At 38.4% G+C, this 26273-nt stretch overlaps 1 protein-coding gene across 1 annotated transcript in view; it reads left to right on the top strand.

Moving 5' to 3' along the window:
- The window catches only part of ELP3 (elongator acetyltransferase complex subunit 3), a 119718-nt gene that overhangs the window by 68295 nt on the left and 25150 nt on the right, over positions 1 to 26273 (top strand). Inside the window, exons 11-14 of the mRNA XM_059926834.1 lie at positions 18052 to 18142; positions 20467 to 20532; positions 22106 to 22333; positions 23270 to 23351. Coding sequence (XP_059782817.1) covers positions 18052 to 18142; positions 20467 to 20532; positions 22106 to 22333; positions 23270 to 23351 — 467 coding nt within the window. The remainder of the gene's footprint in view (positions 1 to 18051; positions 18143 to 20466; positions 20533 to 22105; positions 22334 to 23269; positions 23352 to 26273) is intronic.

Genomic DNA, 26273 nt, shown 5'->3' with positions numbered 1-26273 from the left:
AGTGGGCATGGTGTTTGGTTCCAGGAGCTTGTGATCTACATCAGCGTTTCCTTTTTCAGATCTGCTCCAACCCAGGTACTCTAGTGAGTGTGGGAGGCGGACGTGGAGCCATGTGTCTGTTATCCCTGTTCTAGAGCCTCTGAAGAGAAAAGAAAGAGTAGCAACAAGCATTCTTTACTGACATTAATGTAAATGTGGAGAAAGAGTGACATATTCCTGATAGTGTGAAGGAAATCATCTTAACTACTTTTCTAGGAGAAACTGAGATCTCATTTACAATTGTGGTCTTTTTAAAAAAAAAAAAAATAGAAACATAACACTGAAGAAAAAATTTAGAAGCCATAAAGTTACCTATTTACCTACAATCCTGACAAAGCCATTCCTGTACTTCCTGGTCATTAAGGCACATTTCCACCACCCTGCCGAAAACTGCCTGGATTCCAGTATTACCAGTACAAGGCCAAATGGGGATCGATAAATGCATGTCCAGTCAGCTGCTGTGACTAGTATTCCACTGAGCACAAAGACTGTGCTACTAATCACATAAAGCAGGACTATCAACTAAAGGAAAATTATCAAGGATATAAAATAATGGATTTCCTTAAAGGTCAAAGGATATTTACACCACATTTCTGGCACAGTGTATTTATTTCTCAAATTTTTAAAATTATTGGCCCAACTTAAGGACCTAAATTGCTTAATGATCTCTATTTTTTAAAATACAGGTAAAAATACTAAGGAGATAGTGACTAGAAAATCAGCCATCAAAATCATTTGCATTATCCTTCCTCTTCTCTTCCACCTTTCTGGAACAATTCAGTCCAAAAGACATTAGGAGGTGCTGAGCAACGCAGGCATCCACACGAGGGACATAGGGAGCCGCAGGGCCCAGAGCACGGGGAGAAGGGTGTTCTTGGGGAGGAGGTGGTGGTGTGGTTCAGGCTGCTGCAGCCCAGATGTGTGAGGAAGGCGTTCTCACTGAGGGCTGACCTGGCACCAGATGTCAGAGCTCAGCAGGGCAAGGAGGATGTGTCTGAGGGGTGTGGAGACGGGGACAGCAGCAAAGGGTCAGTAACTTGCAGGCGGTGGATCTAATAAGTAGATAATATTAAGGATAATGGGAGCTGGGTTTTCTGTTATCTGAAAAGGGAATGACAAATATGAAAAAGGAGGAAATTAGAATGTACCCCATGGTGTTTGGGAATAGGAGATACTGGTGTGAACTTGTGGTTTTCAACATATTGGTAGAGATAGAAATAATTGTAAATGTAACAAACGATAACAAATGGTGTGTGCACATGTCCTTTTCACAGTCTATTTAATGGCCATGATTTTTGCCGTTTTGTGCTGTTTGTTGGTGATTTCACTGTTTAAAATGGCCTCTAAGCATAGTACTGAAGTGTTGTGTAGTGTTCCTGAGTGCAGAAAGGCTATGCTGTGCCTTACGGAGAAAAGGCATGTGTTAGATTAGCTTCATTCAGACATGAGCTGTGAGCCATGAGCTTCATGTTAATGAATCATCTGTCTATTTATTGAGAGAGAGAGAGAGACACCTTAAACAGAAATACACATAAAACAAGGTCATGTTGATCAGCTGATGGAAATCCTGTGACCAGAGGCTCACAGGAAGCTGGGATGGAGTCTAGGATTAGATAATAGTAAAGTGCCAGTGTTAGTTTCCTGATTTTGATGGTTGTATTACTGTTATGCAAGAGAATATCCTTGTTGTAGGAAATACTAAGAGTATTCTGGGGGTATTGGGACATCTTGTTCCCAATTTACTTTCAAATATTATACTTCAGGAATATAGTTATTTGTACCACACTTGGGAATTTTTCTGTGACTTTGAGATTGTTTCAAAAAATTAATACAATAGAAACAAAGATGCAATAAGTAATACTAATAACAACAAAAGAAAAATAGCATTTGCATTTAACTCACTGGGGCAACCACAGAACAGTGAAGACACTACTTCCCAGCAGCAGAGCAAGGCAACAGATAACACAGAATAGATAGAAATTTCACAGCCATAGACACCATAGTTTTCCTACCAAGAGTAACAAGGCATAGATCACATGGGCAATCAGATGAAGAATTTGCATTCTCCCCATTCATTTTTAGCTTTAAATTTCTTACTGCTGTAACCAGCGAGTCAAAAGCAACAAAGACATTGCTATAACATTAAAAGCTTAATTTTATAGGCTTTATGAAATACCACTATGGGACATTATCCTGGCTTACCACCAGCTGAAAAAACAAGGATTTCGAGAAAACAGGAGCAGCAAATATAATCTCTATAGGAAAATTGTAAAGGGGTCATGACAGGAAGAATTAAGAATATGTATATTATACAACCAAAAGGGTGTACGAGGAGAAAGGCATGATATTATGGATAACGAACATGAGGCTGATTAAAGACACCTCCCCGTTCCCAGTTCTCCTGTCATGACCCCATTGCAGCTCTCTGGAGAGCTGTCCTTGTTCACATAGTACACTTAACACTTAATAACAATTTGGTAGCTGTGTTCTGGTAAAACAGCTTCATATCTCTGCATAAAAACTTTATGCTCCATTTACTGATGTTTTTAAAGTTATATTCAGATACAGCTAGAACTTGGTATATCTAGACTTCTAGAAAGAAACTTGTATCGAGGGCTCGATGGTAAAATGTTGAAAAAGAAGTGCTAAGGAAAGTGTTAATGGGTAACTCAAGGTTTACATACAGATGTGTACAAGAGAAGGCTGAGTGTTTAGACAGTGTTCAGGGGCTGAGAAACCTTTTGAGTTGGGAAAAGAGAATCGCAGTGTTTCGTCTAGCTTCAGTTTTAAACTTTTAGAACGATTTTGAAAATGTAGAAAACTGATAGTGGTTTAGAAGTGCAGTTAAGTACCCTCACTCTATTAATTTGGAAGCAGTTGGTTATGTCTTGCTGGAAAGAAGCCATTGGCAAAGGAAAAAGCCTCCTCTTAAGGTGTTTAATCCAGGTGATTTTAATAATTATAGTTTATTTTTGTTTTAAATCATAGTAAAGGAAAATCGTGTGTGTCTTTTTGTTCTGTGCCTTTAGAAAATCTGGCTATCTCTATGTTGGTTCACCTAGTGACAGCTTCTACTAATTACAAGCAACTTGCTCAGTGCTGACTAGCTAATCTAAACTTATATACATGGAGGAGAAGATTTTAGGAATGATTTTCTTTTTTTTTTTGTTTATAAATTTATTTATTTATTTTGAGCTGTGTTGGGTCTTCGTTACTGTGCGAGGGCTTTCTCTAGTTGCAGTGAGCGGAGGCCACTCTTCATTGCGGTGCGCAGGCCTCTCACTATCGCGGCCTCTCTTGTTGCAGAGCACAGGCTCCAGATGCGCAGGCTGAGTAGTTGTGGCTCACGGGCCCAGTTGCTCCGCGGCATGTAGGATCTTCCCAGACCAGGGCTCGAACCCGTGTCCCCTGCATTAGCAGGCAGATTCTCAACCACTGCGCCACCAGGGAAGCCCTAGGAATTATTTTCTAGACAGGCATCAGAAGGAAGGAGCAAAGGAAGGAAAGTGAGAGGGAAGATATTTCAAGTGAAAACACAATGTTTTACACTTGTCTTTTTAAAAAAAAAAAATACTATAATTTACTATTAGAGTACCTGATATTTTTTTAATTGGCCATTTTCCCCACCCCACCCCCCTTTTTTTTCTTAATTAATTTACACTTTAAATTTTATGACAGTTGAGTCAATACCATTTTACCGGGTGTTTTTATGAAGTAACATCCCAATAGATGATTCTGTATTGCAGCCCTGAAGGGTGCAGTCAATGATTAAATGTACAATTCTGTCCAGGCACATGATGGAGCCACATTAAACTGCTGCTGCCCATAGGCTATTTAACAGCTGTCTGCCTTGATGTGATTTTTTTAAATCACTGTGAAGCATTTGAATAGAATACCAATTTGCAGCCAAAAGATGCTTCTGAAGTGCGAGAAACTTCAGACCAAAAAAGCTCTAGACAGCACTTTGAAAGGCTTTTGATGAGCAAATTGCAAATATTAGTGCCTCTAAGCTTGAAATGTTACCTGTGAAATAGAAAAATGAATATTCTTGAATGTAATATCTCTTCAAGCCAAGAAAGTGAAACAAATTGAAAAGCCTAAAAATAATTTTAAGTCCCACCTAGATGGATGTAGCGAGTTCAGATGGTCAGTACTCTTACCTGGGTTTTGAACTCCTAGGAGTCTGTAACAGTGTCTATTTATATATTCCAAATCGCTTAATATACTACTTTGCACATAGAAGATGTTCAACATATATAGAACTCTCTCTCTTCATTTTTAGTGAAAAAAACTTTATCGCTGAAAGTGGAGATTGCCACATTTCTATTCCCTAATGAGGAAAAACTCCTGTCTGGTACACTCTAGGCATTTCACTGCCAAAGACCATTAAAGCCATATTGCATTTTGTAGTGACAGACATAAATTTAAGGACATTTATGAACTGTCAGCATCATTATAAAGCCCTGTGTTACCAGGTCCACACTGACTTGTGCTTTGGGGTAGTCAGTGCCAGCTTCAGGGACATGCGACCTGTGTAGTCTCATAGGACTTTAACTTGGCCTAATGCTCTGCTCTCACTGTCTTGAAATCATTAATAATTTTTTCAGAAGAGGCCCCCTGTTTTCATTGTGCACTAGGCACCACAAATTATTAGCTAGCCCTGCTGGTAATTCTGTCATTCTGTCATATAGTTCTGCATAACAACACCATATGATAAAACCTAGACCTTAGAGAGTTTACTTGTATTGAAAATTTTAGTGTCTTTTAAAAGTACTTGTTCACAAGAGATCACTGAGGAAATCAAAAATACATAGAAACAAATCACAATGAAAACACGAGGACCCAAAACCTACGGGATGCAGCAAAAGCAGTTCTAAGAGGGAAGTTTATAGCAATACAATCCTACCTCAAGAAACAAGAAACATCTCAAACAACCTAACCTTACACTTAAAGCAATTAGAGAAAGAAGAACAAAAAACCCCAAAGTTAGCAGAAGGAAAGAAATCATAAAGATCAGATCAGAAATAAAAAGAAATGAAGGAAACAATAGCAAAGATCAGTAAAACTAGAAGCTGGTTGTTTGAGAAGATAAACAAAATTTACAAACCATTAGCCAGACTCAAGAAAAAAAGGGAGAAGTCTCAAATCAATAAAATTAGAAATGAAAAAGGAAAAGTAACAGCTGACACTGCAGAAATACAAAGGATCATGAGAGATTACTACAAGCAACTATATGCCAATAAAATGGACAACCTGGAAGAAATGGACAAATTCTTGGAAAAGCACAACCTTCCGAGACTGAACCAGGAAGAAATAGAAAATATAAACAGACCAATCACAAACACTGAAATTGAGACTGTGATTAAAAATCTTCAAACAGGCAAAAGCCCAGGACCAGATGGCTTCACAGGTGAATTCTGTCAAACATTTAGAGAAGAGCTAACATCTATCCTTCTCAAACTCTTCCAAAATATAGAAGAGGGAGGAACACTCTGAAACTCATTCCACGAGGCCACCGTCACCCTGATACCAAAACCAGACAAAGATGTCACAAAGAAAGAAAACTACAGGCCAATATCACTGATGAACATAGATGCAAAAATCCTCAACAAAATACTAGCAAACAGAATCCAACAGCACATTAAAAGGATCATACACCATGATCAAGTGGGGTTTATCGCAGGAATGCAAGGATTCTTCAGTATATGCAAATCAATGTGATAAACCGTATTAACAAACTGAAGGAGAAAAACCATATGATCATCTCAATAGATGCAGAAAAAGCTTTTGACAAAATTCAACACCCATTTATGATAAAAACCCTCCAGAAAGTAGGCATAGAAGGAACTTACCTCAACATAATAAAGGCCATATATGACAAACCCACAGCCAACATTGTTCTCAGTGGTGAAAAACTGAAACCATTTCCATTAAGATCAGGAACAAGACAAGGTTGTCGACTCTCACCACTGTTGTTTAACATAGTTTTGGAAGTTTTAGCCACAGCAATCAGAGAAGAAAAAGAAATAAAAGGAATCCAAATCGGAAAAGAAGTAAAGCTGTCACTGTTTGCAGATGACATGATAGTATGCATAGAGAATCCTAAAGATGCTACCAGAAAACTCCTAGAGCTAATCAATGAATTTGGTAAAGTAGCAGGATACAAAATTAATGCACAGAAATCTCTTGCATTCCTATACACTAATGATGAAAAATCTGAAAGAGAAATTAAGGAAACACTCCCATTTACCATTGCAACAAAAAGAATAAAATACCTAGGAATAAACCCACCTAAGGAGACAAAAGACCTGTATGCAGAAAACTATATAAGACACTGATGAAAGAAATTAAAGATGATACAAACAGATGGAGAGATATACCATGTTCTTGGATTGGAAGAATCAACATTGTGAAAATGACTATACTACCCAAAGCAATCTACAGATTCAGTGCAATCCCTCTCAAGCTACCAAAGGCATTTTTCACAGAACTAGAACAAAAAATTTTACAATTTGTATGGAAACGCAAAAGACCCCGAATAGCCAAAGCAATCTTGAGAAAGAACGGAGCTGGAGGAATCAGGCTCCCGGACTTCAGACTACACTACAAAGCTACAGTAATCAAGACAGTATGGTACTGGCACAGAAACAGAAATATAGATCAATGGAACAGGATAGAAAGCCCAGAGATAAACCCACGCACATATGGTCACTGTATCTGTGACAAAGGAGGCAAGAATATACAGTGGAGAAAAGACAGCCTGTTCAATAAGTGGCACTGGGAAAACCGGACAGTTACATGTGAAAGAATGAAATTAGAACACTCCCTAACACCATACACAAAAATAAACTCAAAATGGATTAAAGACCTAAATGTAAGGCCAGACACTATAAAACTCTTAGAGGAAAACATAGGCAGAACACTCTATGACATAAATCACAGCAAGACCCTTTTTGACCACCTCCTAGAGAAATGGAAATAAGAACAAAAATAAACAAATGGGACCTAATGAAACTTAAAAGCTTTTGCACAGCAAAGGAAACCATAAACAAGGCGAAAAGACCACCCTCAGAATGGGAGAAAATATTTGCAAATGAAGCAACTGACAAAGGATTAATCTCCAAAGTATACAAGCACCTCATGTAGCTCAATATCAAACAAACAACCCAATCTAAAAATGGGCAGAAGACCTAGACATTTGTCCAAAGAAGATAAACAGATTGCCAACAAACACATGAAAGTATGCTCAACATCACTAATCATTAGAGAAATGCAAATCAAAACTACAATGAGGTATCACGTCACACCAGTCAGAATGGCCATCATCAAAAAATCTACAAACAATAAATGCTGGAGAGGGTGTGGAGAAAAGGGAACCCTCTTGCACTGTCGGTGGGAATGTAAATTGATACAGCCACTATGGAGAACAGTATGGAAGTTCCTTAAAAAACTAAAAATAGAACTACCATACGACCCAACAATCCCACTACTGGGCATATACCTGGAGAAACCCATAATTCAAAAGAGTCATGTCCCACAATGTTCATTGCAGCTCTATTTACAATAGCCAGGAGATGGAAGCAACCTAAGTGTCCATTGACAGATGAATGGATAAAGAAGATGTGGCACATATATACAGTGGAATATTACTCAGCCATAAAAATAAACGAAATTGAGTTATTTGTAGTGAGGTGGATGGACAGAGTGAAGTAAGTCAGAAAGAGAAAAATAAATACTGTATGCTAACACATATATATGGAGTCTAAAAAAAAATGATTCTGAAGAACCTAGAGGCAGGACAGGAATAAAGATGCAGACGTAGAGAATGGACTTGAGGACGTGGGGAGGGGGAAGGGTAAGCTGGAACGAAGTGAGAGAGTGGCATGGACTTACATATACTACCAAATGTAAAATAGCTAGTGGGAAGCACTAGCTTGGTGCTTTGTGACCACCTAGAGGCGTGGGATAGGGAGGATGGGAGGGAGATGCAAGAGGGAAGAGATATAGGGATATATGTATATATATATATAGCTGATTCACTTTGTTGTAAAGCAGAAACTAACACACCATTGTAAAGCAGTTATACTCCAATAAAGATGTTTTAAAAAAAAAAAAAAGGGACCGGTTCATTATTAAAAATATTTGTAGAGCCCATCTTCCTTTCCCTTCATCTCCCCTTCCCATCACCTCCGGAGGCAGTGCCACAGAGGTATTGACAGCAGCATGCCTGGCATCTGAAGAAATGGAGAGTAAGAGTAGTGAGTGCAGAGGTGGCAACGAGAGTAGTTGGGAGATTGGTTATATTGAGCAAATAAGTTGTTTGATTTAGCAAACAAATAAATATACTAAAGATAAGAGAGCCAGATTTCTCACTGTCCAAAGGGATTTACAGACATTGAAGGGTAGAAAGCTGAAAAGAACACTGAGGCGCTGGGTTAGAATTGTAATTATCAACATGATCTCACAGCTTTTTACATTTATATATAGAAACAGTTATAATGTTTATGTATATGAATATATGAATATAAATATATATACACATATGTATATACATAACATAAATTTCTTAGTTGTGTACACTGAAAGGGTCTAGAGGCAATGATACCTCAATAGTAATGAGCACAATGAGTGCTCAGACCTTGGTTTCTAAATACCACTCTCCACTAAAAGGAATCAGGGATGCTTGGATAAATGGCCAATTCTAGGGCTGGGGCAGCAAACATGTAAGATCAACCTGGAACATCTTGTTGTTCCAGAAAGTAAAGAAATATTCAAACAATGGTGGGAACATGTCAGAAGGACCCCAAAGCCAGCCTAAATGCATGCCCACTGACCAAATCTAATGTAAGCAACAAAATAAATAATGTTAATATCAGATTACAGCTCATTGAATAAAATAGAAATCTATGCATTTATAAATAAATGAATAAATAGAGAAGGGAACATTCTTCCTTAAAATACAAGCTCAACTAACAAATGCAGAAGGGATGGTAGAAATAGATAATCACCGTTGTTGTCTATTCTAGGGACGGTGATACAGAAGGAGTCATCGGTGGGTGCTAGACTGGTAGTTGGAGGGTTGGTGAGGAACAGGATATTGGCATGATGCCATGTACTTGTTTCAGCCCTCACACTGTAACAAGTGTCCTTTCACCGTCCATTTGATAACACAGTTTTCACATTTCTATGCTTTTTGTTGATTTTGCTGTTTAAAATGGCCCCCACATGTAGTGCCGAGGTGCTATCTAGTGTTCCTGTGTACAAGAAGGCTGTGATGCGTCTTACAAAGAAAATAAATGTGTTAGATAAGCTTCATTGCAGCATGAATTATAGTGCTATTGGCCACAAGTGCAATGTTACCAAATCAATTCTGTGTTAAATAAAGTGTTTTTAGCTGTAAACACACATAAAACAAGGTTTCGTGTTGATCGGTTGGAGAAAATGGACTGAAGGCTCACAGGAACCTAACCCTGCATTTTCCATAGGAGCAGTGCTTCAGTATTCGCTAATTCAGTGTTCATGGCACATTATAGGACTTCACTGCCATGAATAACAAGAATCAAATGTATCTCACGTAATGGGTACTGCCGAAACCGATAAGTGTCGTTTCAGGGGGGCTCCAAGGAGCCTGGTCTTTTATGTCTCAGTGCAGAAAGAATTCAGCGAGAGTCAAAGTGATAGATAAGCAGTGATTTATTAGAATAGGACGCTTGTGAGGCTTACAAGCGGGTGGGCGAGAAGGTGCCGTGCCCTGAGAACTTAGTGGGCTACAGTTTTGTAATCAAAGGAAAAGTGGGGAGGGTGAAAAGACCACCTTCTTCCTCATTCTTTTCTTTTTTTTTTCACACACGCACACTGTATTTTATTTTTACAAGAGATAAATAGACTGACACCAAGCATTGTACATGGATGACCACAACAAAAGCAACAATGATTGCAATTACCAAACATGAAACACACTCATACTATGTCATAATATTGACATTCAGTCCAGTAATCCTCCACTGTAACAGCTCCTTTACTTTGCAGTGAAAATTGATTTGTATATTCTTTGCCTCTCAGTCCTTGTGGGATTTTTTTTTTTTTTAATTCAGACAGAAAGTCACAAAAATTATACTCATCCTCATCAGTTCACTCAGTCCCATGTAATTAATTTTTTTTTTCATCTTGATCTTTTGTTAGCACTTTTATGAGTTCATCCGTTTTTCATTAGAGTTCTGAAAATGCTTATTCATTCAGTTCAGCAGTACAGTCAGTTACCAGAAACCTGTACTTGTCAGAGTCTTTTCCATGAATTTCTTGAAGATGAAACCCTTTTATAGGAACATATTTGCAAAAGCATCAGAGTACACCCAGAACTGTCTGTAAATGACAAAAGACTTAAAAATGACCACGGTTAAAGATTTGATGAAAGTTCATAATAATGCAGTTGACAAGAAAATTAGTTATTAGATATACATTTTAAAGTAATAACTAGGATTATTACTTATAACATTATACCAGAACATATAAGATTTTTAGAAATTTCATGTAATGTCTGAAACATTTATATTAACATACTTCCATACAAATACAAATATAAGATTTTTAGAAATTTCATGTAATGTCTGAAACATTTATATTAACATATTTCCATACAAATAACCCAATGAAAGTTTAGTATTAGTTGTTTTGTTTGTTTTTTTATATTGCAGGTTCTTATTAGGCATCAATTTTATACACATCAGTGTATACATATCAATCCCAATCGCCCAATTCAGCACACCACCATCCCCACCCCACCGCAGTTTTCCCCCCTTGGTGTCCATATGTTCATTCTCTACATCTGTGACTCAACTTCTGCCCTGCAAACTGGCTCATCTGTACCATTTTTCTAGGTTCCACATACATGCATTAATATACGATATTTGTTTTTCTCTTTCTGACTTACTTCACTCTGTATGACAGTCTCTAGATCCATCCACTTCTCAACAAATGACTCAATTTCGTTCCTTTTTATGGCTGAGTAATATTCCATTGTATATATGTACCACATCTTCTTTATCCATTTGTCTGTTGATGGGCATTTAGGTTGCTTCCATGACCTGGCTATTGTAAATAGTGCTGCAATGAACATTCGGGTGCATGTGTCTTTTTGAATTACGGTTTTCTCTGGGTATATGCCCAGTAGTGGGATTGCTGGGTCATATGGTAATTCTATTTTTAGTTTTTTAAGGAACCTCCATATTGTTCTCCATAGTGGCTGTATCAATTTACATTCCCACCAACAGTGCAAGAGGGTTCCCTTTTCTCCACACCCTGTCCAGCATTTGTTGTTTGTAGATTTTCTGATGATGCCCATTCTAACAGGAGTGAGGTGATACCTCATTGTAGTTTTGATTTGCATTTCTCTAATAATTAGTGATGTTGAGCATCTTTTCATGTGCTTCGTGGCTGTCTGTATGTCTTCTTTGGAGAAATGTCTATTTAGGTCTTCTGCCCATTTTTGGATTGGGGTGTTTGTTTCTTTAATATTGAGCTGAATGAGCTGTTTATATATTTTGGAGATTAATCCTTTCTCCGTTGATTCGTTTGCAAATATTTTCTCCCATTCTGAGGGTTGTCTTTTTGTCTTGTTTATGGTTTCCTTTGCTGTGCAAAAACTTTGAAGTTTCATTAGGTCCCAGTTGTTTATTTTTGTTTTTATTTCCATTACTCTAGGAGGTGGATCACAAAAGATCTTGCTGTGATTTATGTCAAAGAGTGTTCTTCCTATGTTTTCCTCTAAGAGTTTTATAGTGTCCAGTCTTATATTTAGGTCTCTAATCCATTTTGAGTTTATTTTTGTGTATGGTGTTAGGGAGTATTCTAATTTCATTCTTTTACATGTAGCTGTCCAGTTTTCCCAGCACCACTTATTGAAGAGACTGTCTTTTCTCCATTGTATATCTTTGCCTCCTTTGTCATAGATTAGTTGACCATAGGTGCGTGGGTTAATCTCTGGGCTTTCTATCTTGTTCCATTGATCTATGTTTCTGTTTTTGTGCCAGTACCATATTGTCTTGATTACTGTAGCTTTGTAGTATAGTCTGAAGTCAGGGAGTCTGACTCCTCCAGCTCCATTTTTTTGCCTCAAGACTGCTTTGGCTATTCGGGGTCTTTTGTGTCTCCATACAAATTTTAAGATGATTTGTTCTAGTTCCATAAGAAATGCCATTGGTAATTTGATAGGGATTGCATTGAATCTGTAGATTGCTTTGGGTAGTATAGTCATTTTCACAATGTTGATTCTTCCAATCCAAGAACATGGTATATCTCTCCATCTGTTGGTATCATCTTTAATTTCTTTCATCAGTGTCTTATAGTTTTCTGCATACAGGTCTTTTGTCTCCCTAGGTAGGTTTATTCCTAGGTATTTTATTCTTTTTGTTGCAATGGTAAATGGGAGTGTTTCCATAATTTCTCTTTCAGATTTTTCATCATTAGTGTATAGGAATGCAAGAGATTTCTGTGCATTAATTTTGTATCCTGCAACTTTACCATATTCATTAATTAGCTCTAGCAGTTTTCTGGTGGCAGTTTTAGGATTCTCTATGTATAGTATCATGTCATCCGCAAACAGTGACAGTTTTACTTCTTCTTTTCCAATTTGTATTCCTTTTATTTCTTTTTCTTCTCTGATTGCCGTGGCTAGGACTTCCAGAACTATGTTGAATAATAGTGGTGAGAGTGGACATCCTTGTCTCGTTCTTGATCTTAGAGGAAATGCTTCCAGTTTTTTCACCATTGAGAATGATGTTTGCTGTGGGTTTGTCATATATGGCCTTTATTATGTTGAGGTAGGTTCCCTCTATGCCCACTTTCTGGAGAGTTTTTATCATAAATGGGTGTTGAATTTTGTCAAAAGCTTTTTTTGCATCTATTGAGATGATCATATGGTTTTTATTCTTCAATTTGTTAATATGGTGTATCACATTGATTGATTTGCGTATATTGAAGAATCCTTGCATCCCTGGGATAAATCCCACTTGATCGTGGTGTATGATCCTTTTAATGTGTTGTTGGATTCTGTTTGCTAGTATTTTGTTGAGGATTTTTGCATCTATATTCATCAGTGATATTGGTCTGTAATTTTCTTTTTTTGTAGTGTCTTTGTCTGGTTTTGGTATCAGGATGATGGTGGCCTCATAGAATGAGTTTGGGAGTGTTCCTTCCTCTGCAATGTTTTGGAAGAGTTTGAGAAGGATAGGTGTTAGCTCTTCTCTAAATGTTTGATAGAATTCACCTGTGAAGCCATCTGGTCCTGGACTTTTGTTTGTTGGATGATTTTTAATCACAGTTTCAATTTCATTACTTGTGATTGGTCTGTTCATATTTTCTGTTTCTTCCTGGTTCAGTCTTGGAAGTTTATACCTTTCTAAAAATTTGTCCATTTCTTCCAGGTTGTCCATTTTATTGGCATAAAGTTGCTTGTAGTAGTCTCTTAGGATGCTTTGTATTTCTGCGGTGTCTGTTGTAACTTCTCCTTTTTCATTTCTGATTTTATTGATTTGAGTCCTCTCCCTCTTTTTCTTGATGAGTCTGGCTAATGGCTTATCAATTTTGTTTATCTTCTCAAAGAATCAACTTTTAGTTTTATTGATCTTTGCTATTGTTTTCTTTGTTTCTATTTCATTTATTTCTGCTCTGATCTTTATGATTTCTTTCCTTCTGCTAACTTTGGGTTTTGTTTGTTCTTCTTTCTCTAGTTCCTTTAGGTGTAAGGTTAGATTGTTTACTTGAGATTTTTCTTGTTTCTTTAGGTAGGCTTGTATAGCTATATACTTCCCTCTTAGAACTGCTTTTGCTGCATCCCACAGGTTTTGGGTCGTCGTGTTTTCATTGTCATTTGTCTCTAGGTATTTTTTGATTTCCTCTTTGATTTCTTCAGTGATCTCTTGGTTATTTAGTAACGTATTGTTTAGCCTCCATGTATTTGTCTTTTTTACGTTTTTTTCCCTGTAATTCATTTCTAATCTCATAGCGTTGTTGTCAGAAAAGATGCTTGATATGATTTCAATTTTCTTAAATTTACTGAGGCTTGATTTGTGACCCAAGATGTGATCTATCCTGGAGAATGTTCCGTGCGCACTTGAGAAGAACGTGTAATCTGCTGTTTTTGGATGGAATGTCCTATAAATATCAATGAAATCTATCTGGTCTATTGTGTCATTTAAAGCTTCTGTTTCCTTATTTATTTTCATTTTGGATGATCTGTCCATTGGTGTAAGTGAGGTGTTAAAGTCCCCCACTATGATTGTGTTACTGTCAATTTCCTCTTTTATAGCTGTTAGCAGTTGCCTTATGTATTGAGGTGCTCCTATGTTGGGTGCATATATATTTATAATTGTTATATCTTCTTGGATTGATCCCTTGATCATTATGTAGTGTCCTTCCTTGTCTCTTGTAACATTCTTTATTTTAAAGTCTATTTTATCTGATATGAGTATAGCTACTCCAGCTTTCTTTTGATTTCCATTTGCATGGAATATCTTTTTCCATCCCCTCACTTTCAGTCTGTATGTGTCCCTAGGTCTAAAGTGGGTCTCTTGTAGACAGCATATATATGGGTCTTGTTTTTGTATCCATTCAGCCAGTCTATGTCTTTTGGTTGGGGCATTTAATCCATTCACGTTTAAGGTAATTATCGATATGTATGTTCCTAAGACCATTTTCTTAATTGTTTTGGGTTTGTTTTTGTAGGTCCTTTTCTTCTCTTGTGTTTCCCATTTAGAGAAGTTCCTTTAGCATTTGTTGTAGAACTGGTTTGGTGGTGCTGAATTCTCTTAGCTTTTGCATGTCTGTAAAGCTTTTGATTTCTCCATCAAATCTAAATGAGATCCTTGCTGGGTAGAGTAATCTTGGTTGTAGGTTCTTCCCTTTCATCACTTTAAGTATATCATGCCACTCCCTTCTGGCTTGCAGAGTTTCTGCTGAGAAATCAGCTGTTAACCTTATGGGAGTTCCCTTGTATGTTATTTGTCGTTTTTCCCTTGCTGCTTTCAATAATTTTTCTTTGTCTTTAATTTTTGTCACTTTGATTACTGTGTGTCTCGGCGTGTTTCTCCTTGGGTTTATCCTGTATGGGACTCTCTGCGCTTCCTGGACTTGGGTGGCTATTTCCTTTCCCATGTTAGGGAAGTTTTCGACTATAATCTCTTCAAATATTTTCTCTGGTCCTTTCTCTCTCTCTTCTCCTTCTGGGACCCCTATAATGCGAATGTTGTTGCGTTTAATGTTGTCCCAGAGGTCTCTTAGGCTGTCTTCATTTCTTTTCATTCTTTTTTCTTTAGTCTGTTCCGCAGCAGTGAATTCCACCATCCTGTCTTCCAGGTCACTTATCCGTTCTTCTGCCTCAGTTATTCTGCTATTGATTCCTTCTAGTGTAGTTTTCATTTCAGTTATTGTATTGGTCATCTCTGTTTGTTTGTTCTTTAATTCTTCTAGGTCTTTGTTAATCATTTCTTGCATCTTCTCAATCTTTGCCTCCATTCTTATTCCGAGGTCCTGGATCATCTTCACTATCACTATTCTGAATTCTTTTTCTGGAAGGTTGCCTATCTCCACTTCATTTAGTTGTTTTTCTGGGGTTTTTTCTTGTTCCTTCATCTGGTACATAGCCCTCTGCCTTTTCATCTTGTCTATCTTTCTGTAACTGTGGTTTTTGGTCCACAGGCTGCAGGATTGTAGTTTGTCTTGCTTCTGCTGTCTGCCCTCTGGTCTTCCTCATTCTTGAGTAGACATCACGCGTCCATCATCAGCTCCTCCTCCAGATTGGGCAGGGGAGTTTTCTTGTCCCTACATGGTCGAGCTAGGACTGTCATGGCACTATGGAAAAATTATTTCAGGTCTTTCACTTTGAAATGTCACCTTTCCGTAAAGTACTGTTTTTTATGTGTGCAGAGAGCATGTCCTAGGGATCATTGACTTACTGAGCTCACTGGGCAGGGTGTGGGTCTCATGTCACCATTGTTTTTTTTGTTTTGGGGCTTGTCTCATGCTTCTGCTGCATGGGTTTTGTTGCTAAGCAGGCCTGCTTGGCTTTGTGGTTAAGCAAACCTGCTTTCTTTTTTTTTTTTTAATTTATTTTTATTTATTTATGGCTGTGTTGGGTCTTCGTTTCTGTGCAAGGGCTTTCTCCAGTTGTGGCAAGTGGGGGGCCACTCTTCATCGCAGTGCACGGGCCTCTCACCATCGCGGCCTCTCTTGTTGCGGAGCACAGGCTCCAGACGCGCAGGCTCAGTAGTTGTGGCTCACGGGCCTAGTTGCTCCACGGCATGTGGGATCCTCCCAGACCAGGGCTCGAACCCGTGTCCCCTGCACCGGCAGGCAGATTCTCAACCACTGCGCCACCAGGGAAGCTCCAAACCTGCTTTCTTGAATGACCATTAACTTACAGGGGTCTCCCATACTTTCTTCTTTACTTACAATCCCCTAGTGGGATTAACTATTTAATTGCCTAATTTGTCCCTTTACTTCGTCCCTATCACTAACAGTGGTTGCCATTGGTTTTATCAGATTAATTTCATATGATGTATAACAGCGTTCAAAATTTTACTTTGTTGTGAAACTATACACATGTATTTGTGAGTAATTTATAAAATATTTCAGGGTTAAAAGGGACATTTGGAAGACTAACTTTGGCTTATATAATATGAAATAGTAAAATATTTAAAACAGTTGTTTGTACATTTCTTGCTAAAATAAACTATACTTTTTAGTTCACTAGCCTTCTTTCAGTTTCATCTGCTTACTAATTTAAGATGAATTTGATTTTAAGAAATTATAGTTCCAAAGACAGAAAGTTTATTTTACTAGAAAGTATGAGTAAACCATATCTATTAACTAATCACTCTAAAATATGTTTTTTATGTTGCTCTCACTTTGAACTCCCTGGTATGTCTTTCTCTTAAAGAATTTTGGCTTATCAGTGCTTTATAGTTGCTTCCAGAGCCTGATAGATTTATTGTGTATAGTTTTTAATGCTAATCAATTGGCTTTTGATACTTTTTTGAGTGATTGGGGAGTATCTTATTAGAATCAAATGGATGAATTAGCTAATTGTATTTACTTAATGTTTGGAGGGATAAGTGAAAAGAGAAGGAAAAGACTCAAGCTGATTCAAAAGCAAAAATGAGAAGAAAAGATAAATGACGTATTCTTCAAGTCTTCTAAATCAACCAAATGTTAGACAAAAGAAATTGGGGATTTGTCTTTAAACCGGAGATGTGCTGAGCATATTCTTACTTTAGGTTTTTTTTTTAAACTGTCTTGTCTTTAGATACTGATTTTTGTCTAGAAGGGATAGTGAGGGCTACTAAAATGAAACTCATAATTTCAACTTTTGATTGACGTTTCCTTGATGCCAGGCACTTTACACTATATTAATGCCAGGAAATAAATTTTATCTACTCTCATCTTTAGGCAAGTTCTTATTCTTCGAATGCAGGGTCACTTCTAATTTAGATTTTTAGGAAATGGGAAAAAATTTATTCTTTGAGACCAGTTGTCTAAGCCAGGCTTTCGCGCTTCCTGATTACTTGTCATTCAGCAACTGTATGGGAAAGTGTTTGTAAGCTATAAATCAGTGTGTTAATAATAATTTTTATTTCTCCTCTTAAATTGGATTTTGTAAAAAACAGTTTTATTTCTTGTTTTGTTTACTACAGATGTCTGTCTCTTCAGCCAAAAATCATTACTAATGGTTATTGGACATTTGTTTTGTACCCTGTAATCTTATAAAGTGTTTTCATCAAATGTTTCTTACAAAAACCCTGAGTGATAGGTGAAAATCGTAATTTCATAGATGGGAAAACTGGGAGGTAGAAAAGCTGTGAACCTTGCTTTCGGGTTAGAATATTCAACCTCTGCTTTCCTGGTAGGTTTTGAGGTGGGGAAGGGGTGGTTTTGTTCTTTTTTTTTTTTAAATATCCCTGCCTTACTGCTGTAGAGAATGACTTATATTTTGCAACAGCTGATGTTTTTCTCCTACAGAGATATTCCAATGCCCTTAGTCAGCTCAGGAGTAGAGCATGGTAACTTGAGAGAGCTGGCGTTTGCAAGAATGAAAGACCTTGGAATACAGGTAAGAGTCTGACCATAACTGTTGAGATCAAAGTAACCTGAGACACGAAAACCTGTGATACTATCACATTACAAACTTACAGGTTTGGTCAAAAAGCTTTCATGTATTGAAGCCATTCTTACCGTATAACACGTTGAAATTGAAGCTAGTGGTTGCAAAGTCTGCATCCTGTCCCCTACACCCCTCTGCTTTCTTCTAAAAGAGCGTAGGTTTGTCAATTTAATGGTTGTTTTTTCTGCCTTCTCAGATTGCCAACTATGTGTTCAACTCCTTTTTTAAAAAAACTTTTTTTTTTTTTTTGAAGTATTGGGTGTTCGATTCTTGACTAGTGGTTAGAGAAGAATACAGCATTTGAAGAAACAAGGCTTACATGCTGAAATAATTAGCAGTGTTATTGCCCAGATATACCAGTCTCCCTTGTCCTGCCCCACCCCCATGTCTATTCACTCACTCATTTATTTCACAAATATTTACTAAGCACCTCCTTTCTGCTTTCCTTGAAAGAGCCCAGGAATCTGCAATTTGACAGTCTCTGTAGATGATTCTGAAATCAAGATAGGTTTGAAACTCAGTGCCCTAGGAGCTATTTCTCAGAGCTGCTAAAGAGAAAAGGCCAGGAGGGTGTCTAGGCCTGAACACTGATTCCTGGCCTCTGCCTTCAAAGATTCTCATTCACTCCATCTGGGGTGGAGCTGTGGGAGGTTCTCACGCACAGTGCAAACATGGACCACACTTCGAAAGACGTCGTTGAGAGGACTGCATATCATGTTTGTGGACCTACCCAAAACATTTTGTTCTCTGTCAATATATTATGGAGAAAATTTTTCAGAAAATTGTTTGTCCATAGGAGAGTTTGTGAACATTATGGCTTATTCTACCCTCCCCCCTGCAAAAAAAAAAAATTTCAGTTCTAGAAAAACAGCAAATGTCTGTACAGTAGTGAATAGCCCCAAACACGAGTGTGCGCCTGCTCAGCTTCCCAGCCCCTCCCCGTCCTTGTCGCCCAGCTCCTCCTCCTCCTGAGGATACCGCTGCCGGAGTGCCCCCTGGCCTGCTGAGCCTGCTCACCTCGTCAGCCGGCCACTGTTTTTAACCCTGTACCCCTCCTAAACCGTGATAGACCCTCGTAAGGTAAACTGGGATTGAGTCTAAAGACTGGAATTCAGTCACACCAAAAGACATCTAGTTCACATAGGCAGTGTCTTTACTAGAAAATAAGCCCACACCAATCTCTGCCTTAAAAAGCATTCCCCTCCCCTCCCCTCCAAAAAAAAGAAAACAGCGTGCAAGTGTTCATTAAGAGCATGTAATATGGGTTCCCGGGGCGTGGAAATAGCTTAGTTCTTATAGAACTGAATAATGAGCTCTTATTGTTCTCATGGAATTCCATCCATATACCTACTCAATATACTATTAGTAGTATAGCTGCATGACATCATCAGATTTCCTATGGCGATCTTTTCTCACTGATGGAAAATGTTAGAATCCTGGAAATAATTTTTACAGTTCTATAGGGGAAAATATACCATAGGGCATATAACAGTTACTGTAATTATAAATGTCAGGCTGTGTAGCCTGCTCACTGGGTTGTGGTATAGAAGCAAGAGTTGCATCACATAGCTTGGCCGTGCAGACGAGGCACTGCTTCCGTATCATCCACAGGCAGCTTTGTGCTTCCCAGGGATGCTCAAAGAGCCAATCTGCGACCATGGTTCAGATTGTATAATAAATAGCTCAAGCTTCTTTCTTTCCATTCTTCTTCCTTCCCTTCCTCCCTCCCTCCCATCCTTTCTTCTACAGAGCCCTTCTCTGCAAAAAACAGCAGTCTTAGCTTCCCTCTTTCTGACATTCCTAAAATGATACAAATATGGTGATGCTAAAAGTGTTAACTGCCATAAAATGGTGAAGGTTTTAAAAAATTAGGAATTCAGTTTTTACTCTTCAGTAGACATAGTTTTGGATTGCAGTTTCAGATACAGTTATATCCTCTGGATTTTCAGATTTTAGGATGTATGTTCTTTACTTTCAATATTATATATTGATCTCCTTTGGATTCTAAACTTATTTTAAAAGCAATACTGTACCAACTTCATGTATTTCTAGTTTGTTTTTCCCTATTCTCAGGTTTATTAAAGATGGCTTCATTTTTAATTCATTTCTTTTATCTCAAGGTAAATTATGTCCAAACTTAATTTTGAGCCCAGGATTTGGTGGAGAAGTTTCAATAAAAATTGAATTAGTTACCAGTTTTATATTTGCCCCCCTTCCCACTTTTTTTTCTTTCTTTCTTTTCTTTCTTTCTTTCCTTTCTTTTTTCTTGGCAGTGTCGAGATGTGAGAACCAGAGAGGTTGGAATCCAAGAAATTCATCACAAAGTGCGTCCATACCAGGTTAGTTTCTTCATTTTATAGAGAGATTGGGTCCTGTTCATTAATCTTTGTCAAGCTTGGGCCTACACCTGCTTACCAGTAGGACCAAACCCTAGAAGTTAATGAGTAAACTAAGAGCAAAGAGTAACTGAGAATGAGGTCAAGCCAGGAAAGCCAGATACGAGGGTGGCTCAACTCTAGAAGAGCCAGGTTAGGAAAACCAAGTTTGAACTTCATTGTAGATCACCACTGTCCAGTAGAACTTTCCGTAGTGTTGGAAATGTTCTATAATCTGTGCCATCTAATAGGATATCAGCTACCAGTCACATGTGACTTGAAATGTGGCTAGTGCAAAGAAGAACTTAGTTTTTAATTTTATTTAATTTCAAGTAATTCAAATGTAAATAGCCAAATGTGACTATTGGCTACCTTCAGGTAAAGCTGAGTGTCATGTGCTTGTCTCTGTGTGCAGCTGTTAAATTATTGCCTATTGGTGGTGATCAAGCGAATAGATCAGCCGTGTCAACTGGGGTTCCATACAACGTGTTTGTGATGAATTAACTTCTCTCCTAGAATGACATCGTGTTAGCTGTTTGCCAGATTTTCTGTGGGGGTTAGCTGTCGTGTGGGAGCCCATTTGAGAAAGGCTAGAGTAGATCTGCATTGATATTTCTGTTCTCAAAATGAATTGTTTACTTGATTGACATTTTTCACATTTTGGATCTTTTGAGGAAAAAAGTAGACCCAAGCATAGTTAGTCATTTTGCCAAATTCTTGTGCAATCCAGTTATTCAGCAAACATTAAGTTGAGGAGGAGTGTCAGTATTAGTCTGTTTATTCACCTCACTGTGGGTCCAGTCCGCCCATTTTCAGCGTGTATCTGGGTGTGACCCTGCCCACATATGTAGCTTTCTCTGCATGCATTTTGCTTATATTTATGCAAAGTACAAGGGACACTTGAGCAGGAAGCAAGAGTCAAAAGCCCATGTAGATTGCTAACACAAAAGCTTCCCCAAAAGCCCCTCTCCGGTGATTGAATTTTCTTTAACATGTTAATCTCATAACTAGGCATACTATTTGAAAGGTCCTGTGGGATACTTTTTTAAAAAATTCCATCAAGGAATAAGTAACTAATAACACATTTTTTCCCCTAAAAGCAGGTTTTAGTGGAGGAGGTAAGGACTAGAAAAGAAAACCATTGAGTACCTGACAGTCCTGGGGCCTCAGGGTGCTCCCAAGAGCTGCACACGTGACATAATGTATAATTTTACCTTAGAGACTCTTCATGGAGGATCAGATTTAAATACGTGGAAGCATTTACTGAGCCAAACTCTGTAAGAATCACAAAGTTAATGAGGTGCAAATATTTATGAAGTTGTAAAACTGGTTTCCTTTTATATAGTCCACGAACAAGTCATGAACTCTTGTTCAGTGCTATTGAGAGGAGACAAGTAAAAAGAAACATAATTTGTGGTTATTTATTCTTTATCCCTAATCGTGGATATTAGTCTAATTAAACATATATAATTGTAGAAACGCACTTTGTTCTCTAATTTAAAAAAAAAAAGTTTTTGCGTGGCTTTTTATGAAACAGGTTGAATTGGTAAGAAGAGATTATGTTGCAAATGGTGGCTGGGAGACGTTCTTATCCTATGAAGACCCCGATCAAGACATTTTGATTGGCCTCCTGAGATTACGGAAGTGCTCAGAGGAGACATTCCGTTTCGAATTGGTCGGGGGGGTGTCCATAGTCCGAGAGCTGCATGTGTATGGAAGTGTCGTCCCCGTCAGCAGTCGGGATCCCACTAAATTTCAGCATCAGGTATCCTGTATTCCATTTCTATTTGACTATGATTAAGAAATTGCTCAAAGGAGGAAAAGAGAAAAAGAATGGGGCGAGGGTGGGAGCAGAGGAAAAGGAGAGGGGAAATTCGGAAAGTGTAGAAACAGAGGAACCAGTATAATACTACAGTTGTTCAGAGATGTTTTCTCTTTAAATTGCTCCCCTTTGGGTGTGAGGGAGGGAGGGGGAGGGAGAGACAAATTGAGACTCAGTCAAGTGGAATATAATAATAGACTGAACCATATGAAATTGCTATTTTTGAAAGTCAGAAATGGTCTAATACTGGCAATTTCGTATGATTCAACTATTTTGGGATCGAAGGAGATGATTATTTGAAAGAAAGCACTTATGAAATGTTAAAGCACTTCGTAAAGACAAGCAAGCTATGTGATATATATAGTGGAACACTATTCCACTCCCCCAAACAACCTAAATAAATAACTCACTTTTTTAAATTTCAGGAGAATAGGTTAAAACTGTTAATGGTGGATGTACCATAAACCCCCATATTGGTGATTTAAGAATATTGCCTGGTTTCAAAAAGCTTTTTAGAAATTGAAGGGGTGACTAATAATACAAGAGTACATGCCCCAGACTTTCATCACCTGGAGATTGCCTAGAACTTGTTTAAAAAGAGACAAGTTGAGAGGCAATTACCCCCTTGCTGTGACTAGATTACATCATCCACAGAATACCCTTTGATGGCTTTTGTTGCAGAGTTATTCCTAGTCTGCTACAGTGTGCTTTTGGTATAATTGAATAGTGAAACTTTTCTTTACACCCGTAAATGGTTTTTTGTCACTCTTATTTTAAAAGAGTTTAGCAGCTACGAAATATTACCCTTCTTGTTTTATGGACCCCTCTTAATGACTTCTTCCCTTCTTAATTCCCTAACCCCTCCATTGCCTCTTACAGGGATTTGGCATGCTACTAATGGAGGAAGCAGAAAGAATAGCTAGAGAAGAACATGGATCTGGGAAAATAGCTGTTATATCAGGTAACTGGGGGAGGGCAGAGTTCATGATTTGTTCACATTTTTAACTTGGTTCCACAATGAAAAGCACCTCAGGCCTCTCTTGCCCCCATTTATGATTATTATGTTCAAAATTGCGCAGAGCCAAATAGGGAAAGACTGGTGCTCAAGCACAAAGAAACTTCCTGTAAGCAGTTTGGCGGACTAGAGCTTGCAGAAGCTCTCCATCTCTTGAGTGGCAAGGCCAGTAATCTATATCCTGTCTTCCTCGTGGTGTGTCACACTGGTCTCCTGGGCTTTGTGCCCAGTTACTCTGTCTGGGAAAAATGAAATTTGATGATACGGATCTAAGAAAATCATAAGTCAGTGTGGAGATTTGTCAGTATCATTCTGGAAATTAAAATAGAACCTACTTGCCAGTATAAGATGTTTAAAGGCAGAGTTCCTTGCTGCTTAAAAATTGTTTTCAATGACTTTGTTCCTGGGGAACAGATTTCCCCTGTTTGGAAGCTTTCCCCTTACCTTGCCTAGGACATCAGATAAGTGGAGAAGTGGGCGTGTAAAGGAAGGCCTGCTGTAAGTGGAGCAAGAAATAACGCATATGCACCCTTTCACTCATACTCTAGAGTGTCATATCCTCACAAACTTTGCTATTCTCAAGAAGCTAACATGGTGAAAGCCATGATCAAGATTCAGGTTATTTTCCCTGCAGAATTTGTTTTCCCATTAGACTATGGCATTATTAAATGAAAGTTGAAACAACACTCTTTTAAAAAAAATCAGTAAGTTGTTGCCAATCAATAAATCAGTACCTTTGCCCAGATTTCAATGATTCCAAATATGGAAATGTAATGACCCAGGCTCACTTAATCGATTATTCAGTCTGGCTATGGTTTTTGGCATTATCCAGACAGATAATAAAGCATTTTTTAACATGGCTAGCTCTCTCTATGTTTCTGTGTTATCTTTAATATTCTTTTAATTGAAGTACAGTTGATTTACAATGTTGTACTAATTTCTGCTGTACAGCAAAGTGACTCAGTTATACACATATATACATTTTTTTTATATTCTTTTCCATTATGGTTTATTCCAGGAGTTTGGATATAGTTACCTCTGATATACAGTAGGACCTTGTTGTTTATCCATTCTGAATGTAACAGTTTGTATCTACTAACCCCAAACTCCCAGACCATCCCTCTCCCTCCCGCTCCCCCTCCCCCCCTGGGCAACCACAAGTCTGTTCTCTGTTTTTTCTGTGTTATCTTTAATCACACTAAAGAAGTAGGAACTAAATGAGGCTCACCTGATTGGTGCCGATATTTGTAATAAAAAAATGTTTACTTCTCAATTGTTTAGCCTGTGGTTGACCAGAAGTCAACCTTTCCTGGTACCAGGAAAGGGCCAGACCGACTCAGAACTCTTTGTACATGTGCACCTGTGGATTACCCAAAATTTCAGTGGCCTCCTTTGCCAGCGCACTGTCAGTGTTTTCAGTACAGTACTTCCCAAGCGTTAATGTGCTTGTGAATCATCTGGAGATCTTGTTAAAATGCAGATTCTGACTCATTAGGTCTGGGGTGGGGCCTGAAAGCCTAGATTTCTAACCAGCACCCAGTGATAACCTATACTGATTGTCTTCAGACCATACTTTGAGTAGCAAGGTTTTAGTATTCTCTTCCAAATGTAGTATTCTCTTTCAAATCACTAAGGTAAAGATACTCTCTGTGACCCCGGCAGTGCCTGCATTCCCAAAGTCTGATATGCAATCAAGTGATTTTCTGGTATCTGTGGGAACTTGATCAGTTTTAAAACTGAAGGGCATCTGTATTCTTTTTTTTTTGGCTGTGTTGGGTCTTCATTGCTGCGCGCGCGGGCTTTCTCTAGTTGCAGTGAGAGGGGCTACTCTGTTGCAGTGTGCGGGCTTCTCACTGTGGTGGCTTCTTTTGTTGCGGAGTATGGGCTCTAGGCGCGAGGGCTTCAGTAGATGTGGCGCGAGGGCTCAGTAGTTGTGGCTTATGGGCTCTAGAGCGCAGGCTCAGTAGTTGTGGTGCACGGGCTTAGTTGCTCTGCAGCATGTGGGATCTTCCTGGACCAGGGCTCGAACCCATGTCCCCTGCATTGGCAGACGGATTCTTAACCACGGCGCCACCAGGGAAGTCCCAGGGCTTTCACTTCTCCATTATATTTAATTTGCCTTCATGATATCTATCTCTTTTTAGAAATGTTACATGCAGAGAGGGGTGTCTGACTTGCCCGAGGTCACATTCAGTTGCCTGTAAGAGCCTCAGTTTCTGCTTTTTGAGCAGTGCCTTTCTACGTGGAAATCAGCATCTGTCCTCTTTCTAGCTTTTTGTTATACTCTAAATAATAGCTCAATTTCAGATCATCTGCTTGTAGAACTTTTAAAATAACAAGAAGAGACTTGCTAAAAATAACAGGGAAGAACCTTTCTGCTTATTAGTTGTCACAGTAAGACTACTCGGTTTCTGTACAGGGGTTTCTCTTGGCCAGAGGGTTTCTACAGGAGCAGCCCTGGAATGCATTCTTGGCGCTCAAGGGAGTTCTGTGTTACTTCCTGTCTCTCTGGTCTGTGAGCCTCCCCACCACTGCTCTCTGCTGGGGAAACCAGCTAGGGCCTTGACTTGCTGTTTGACTGACGATCTGATCACTCTTCAAATGAAAACACCAAGAACATTTACTCTGTGTGTGATGCATTTTATTTCTCTAATTTAATAATATATTACTGTTCTATTTAAGTTTCTGAATCAGACATCTGAGGTGTCCATTATTCAGAACTTCAAGGAGGGCAGATTTAAAGTGTTTTTTATCATGTGTTTTTTGGTTGGTTTTTTTCTTCCATATTTGTTCAGTTGACTTTGGTCTTTCTGATTTAAGTACAATGCTGTGTGTGTGTGTGTGTTTAATTGGTTTTTGTAAAAAGTG

This window comes from Balaenoptera ricei, chromosome 6 (assembly GCF_028023285.1).
Source record: "Balaenoptera ricei isolate mBalRic1 chromosome 6, mBalRic1.hap2, whole genome shotgun sequence".
Classification (NCBI taxonomy): domain Eukaryota; kingdom Metazoa; phylum Chordata; class Mammalia; order Artiodactyla; family Balaenopteridae; genus Balaenoptera; species Balaenoptera ricei.
Note: the sequence above shows the minus strand (reverse complement) of the source record. Positions and strands in the feature narration are given on the sequence as shown.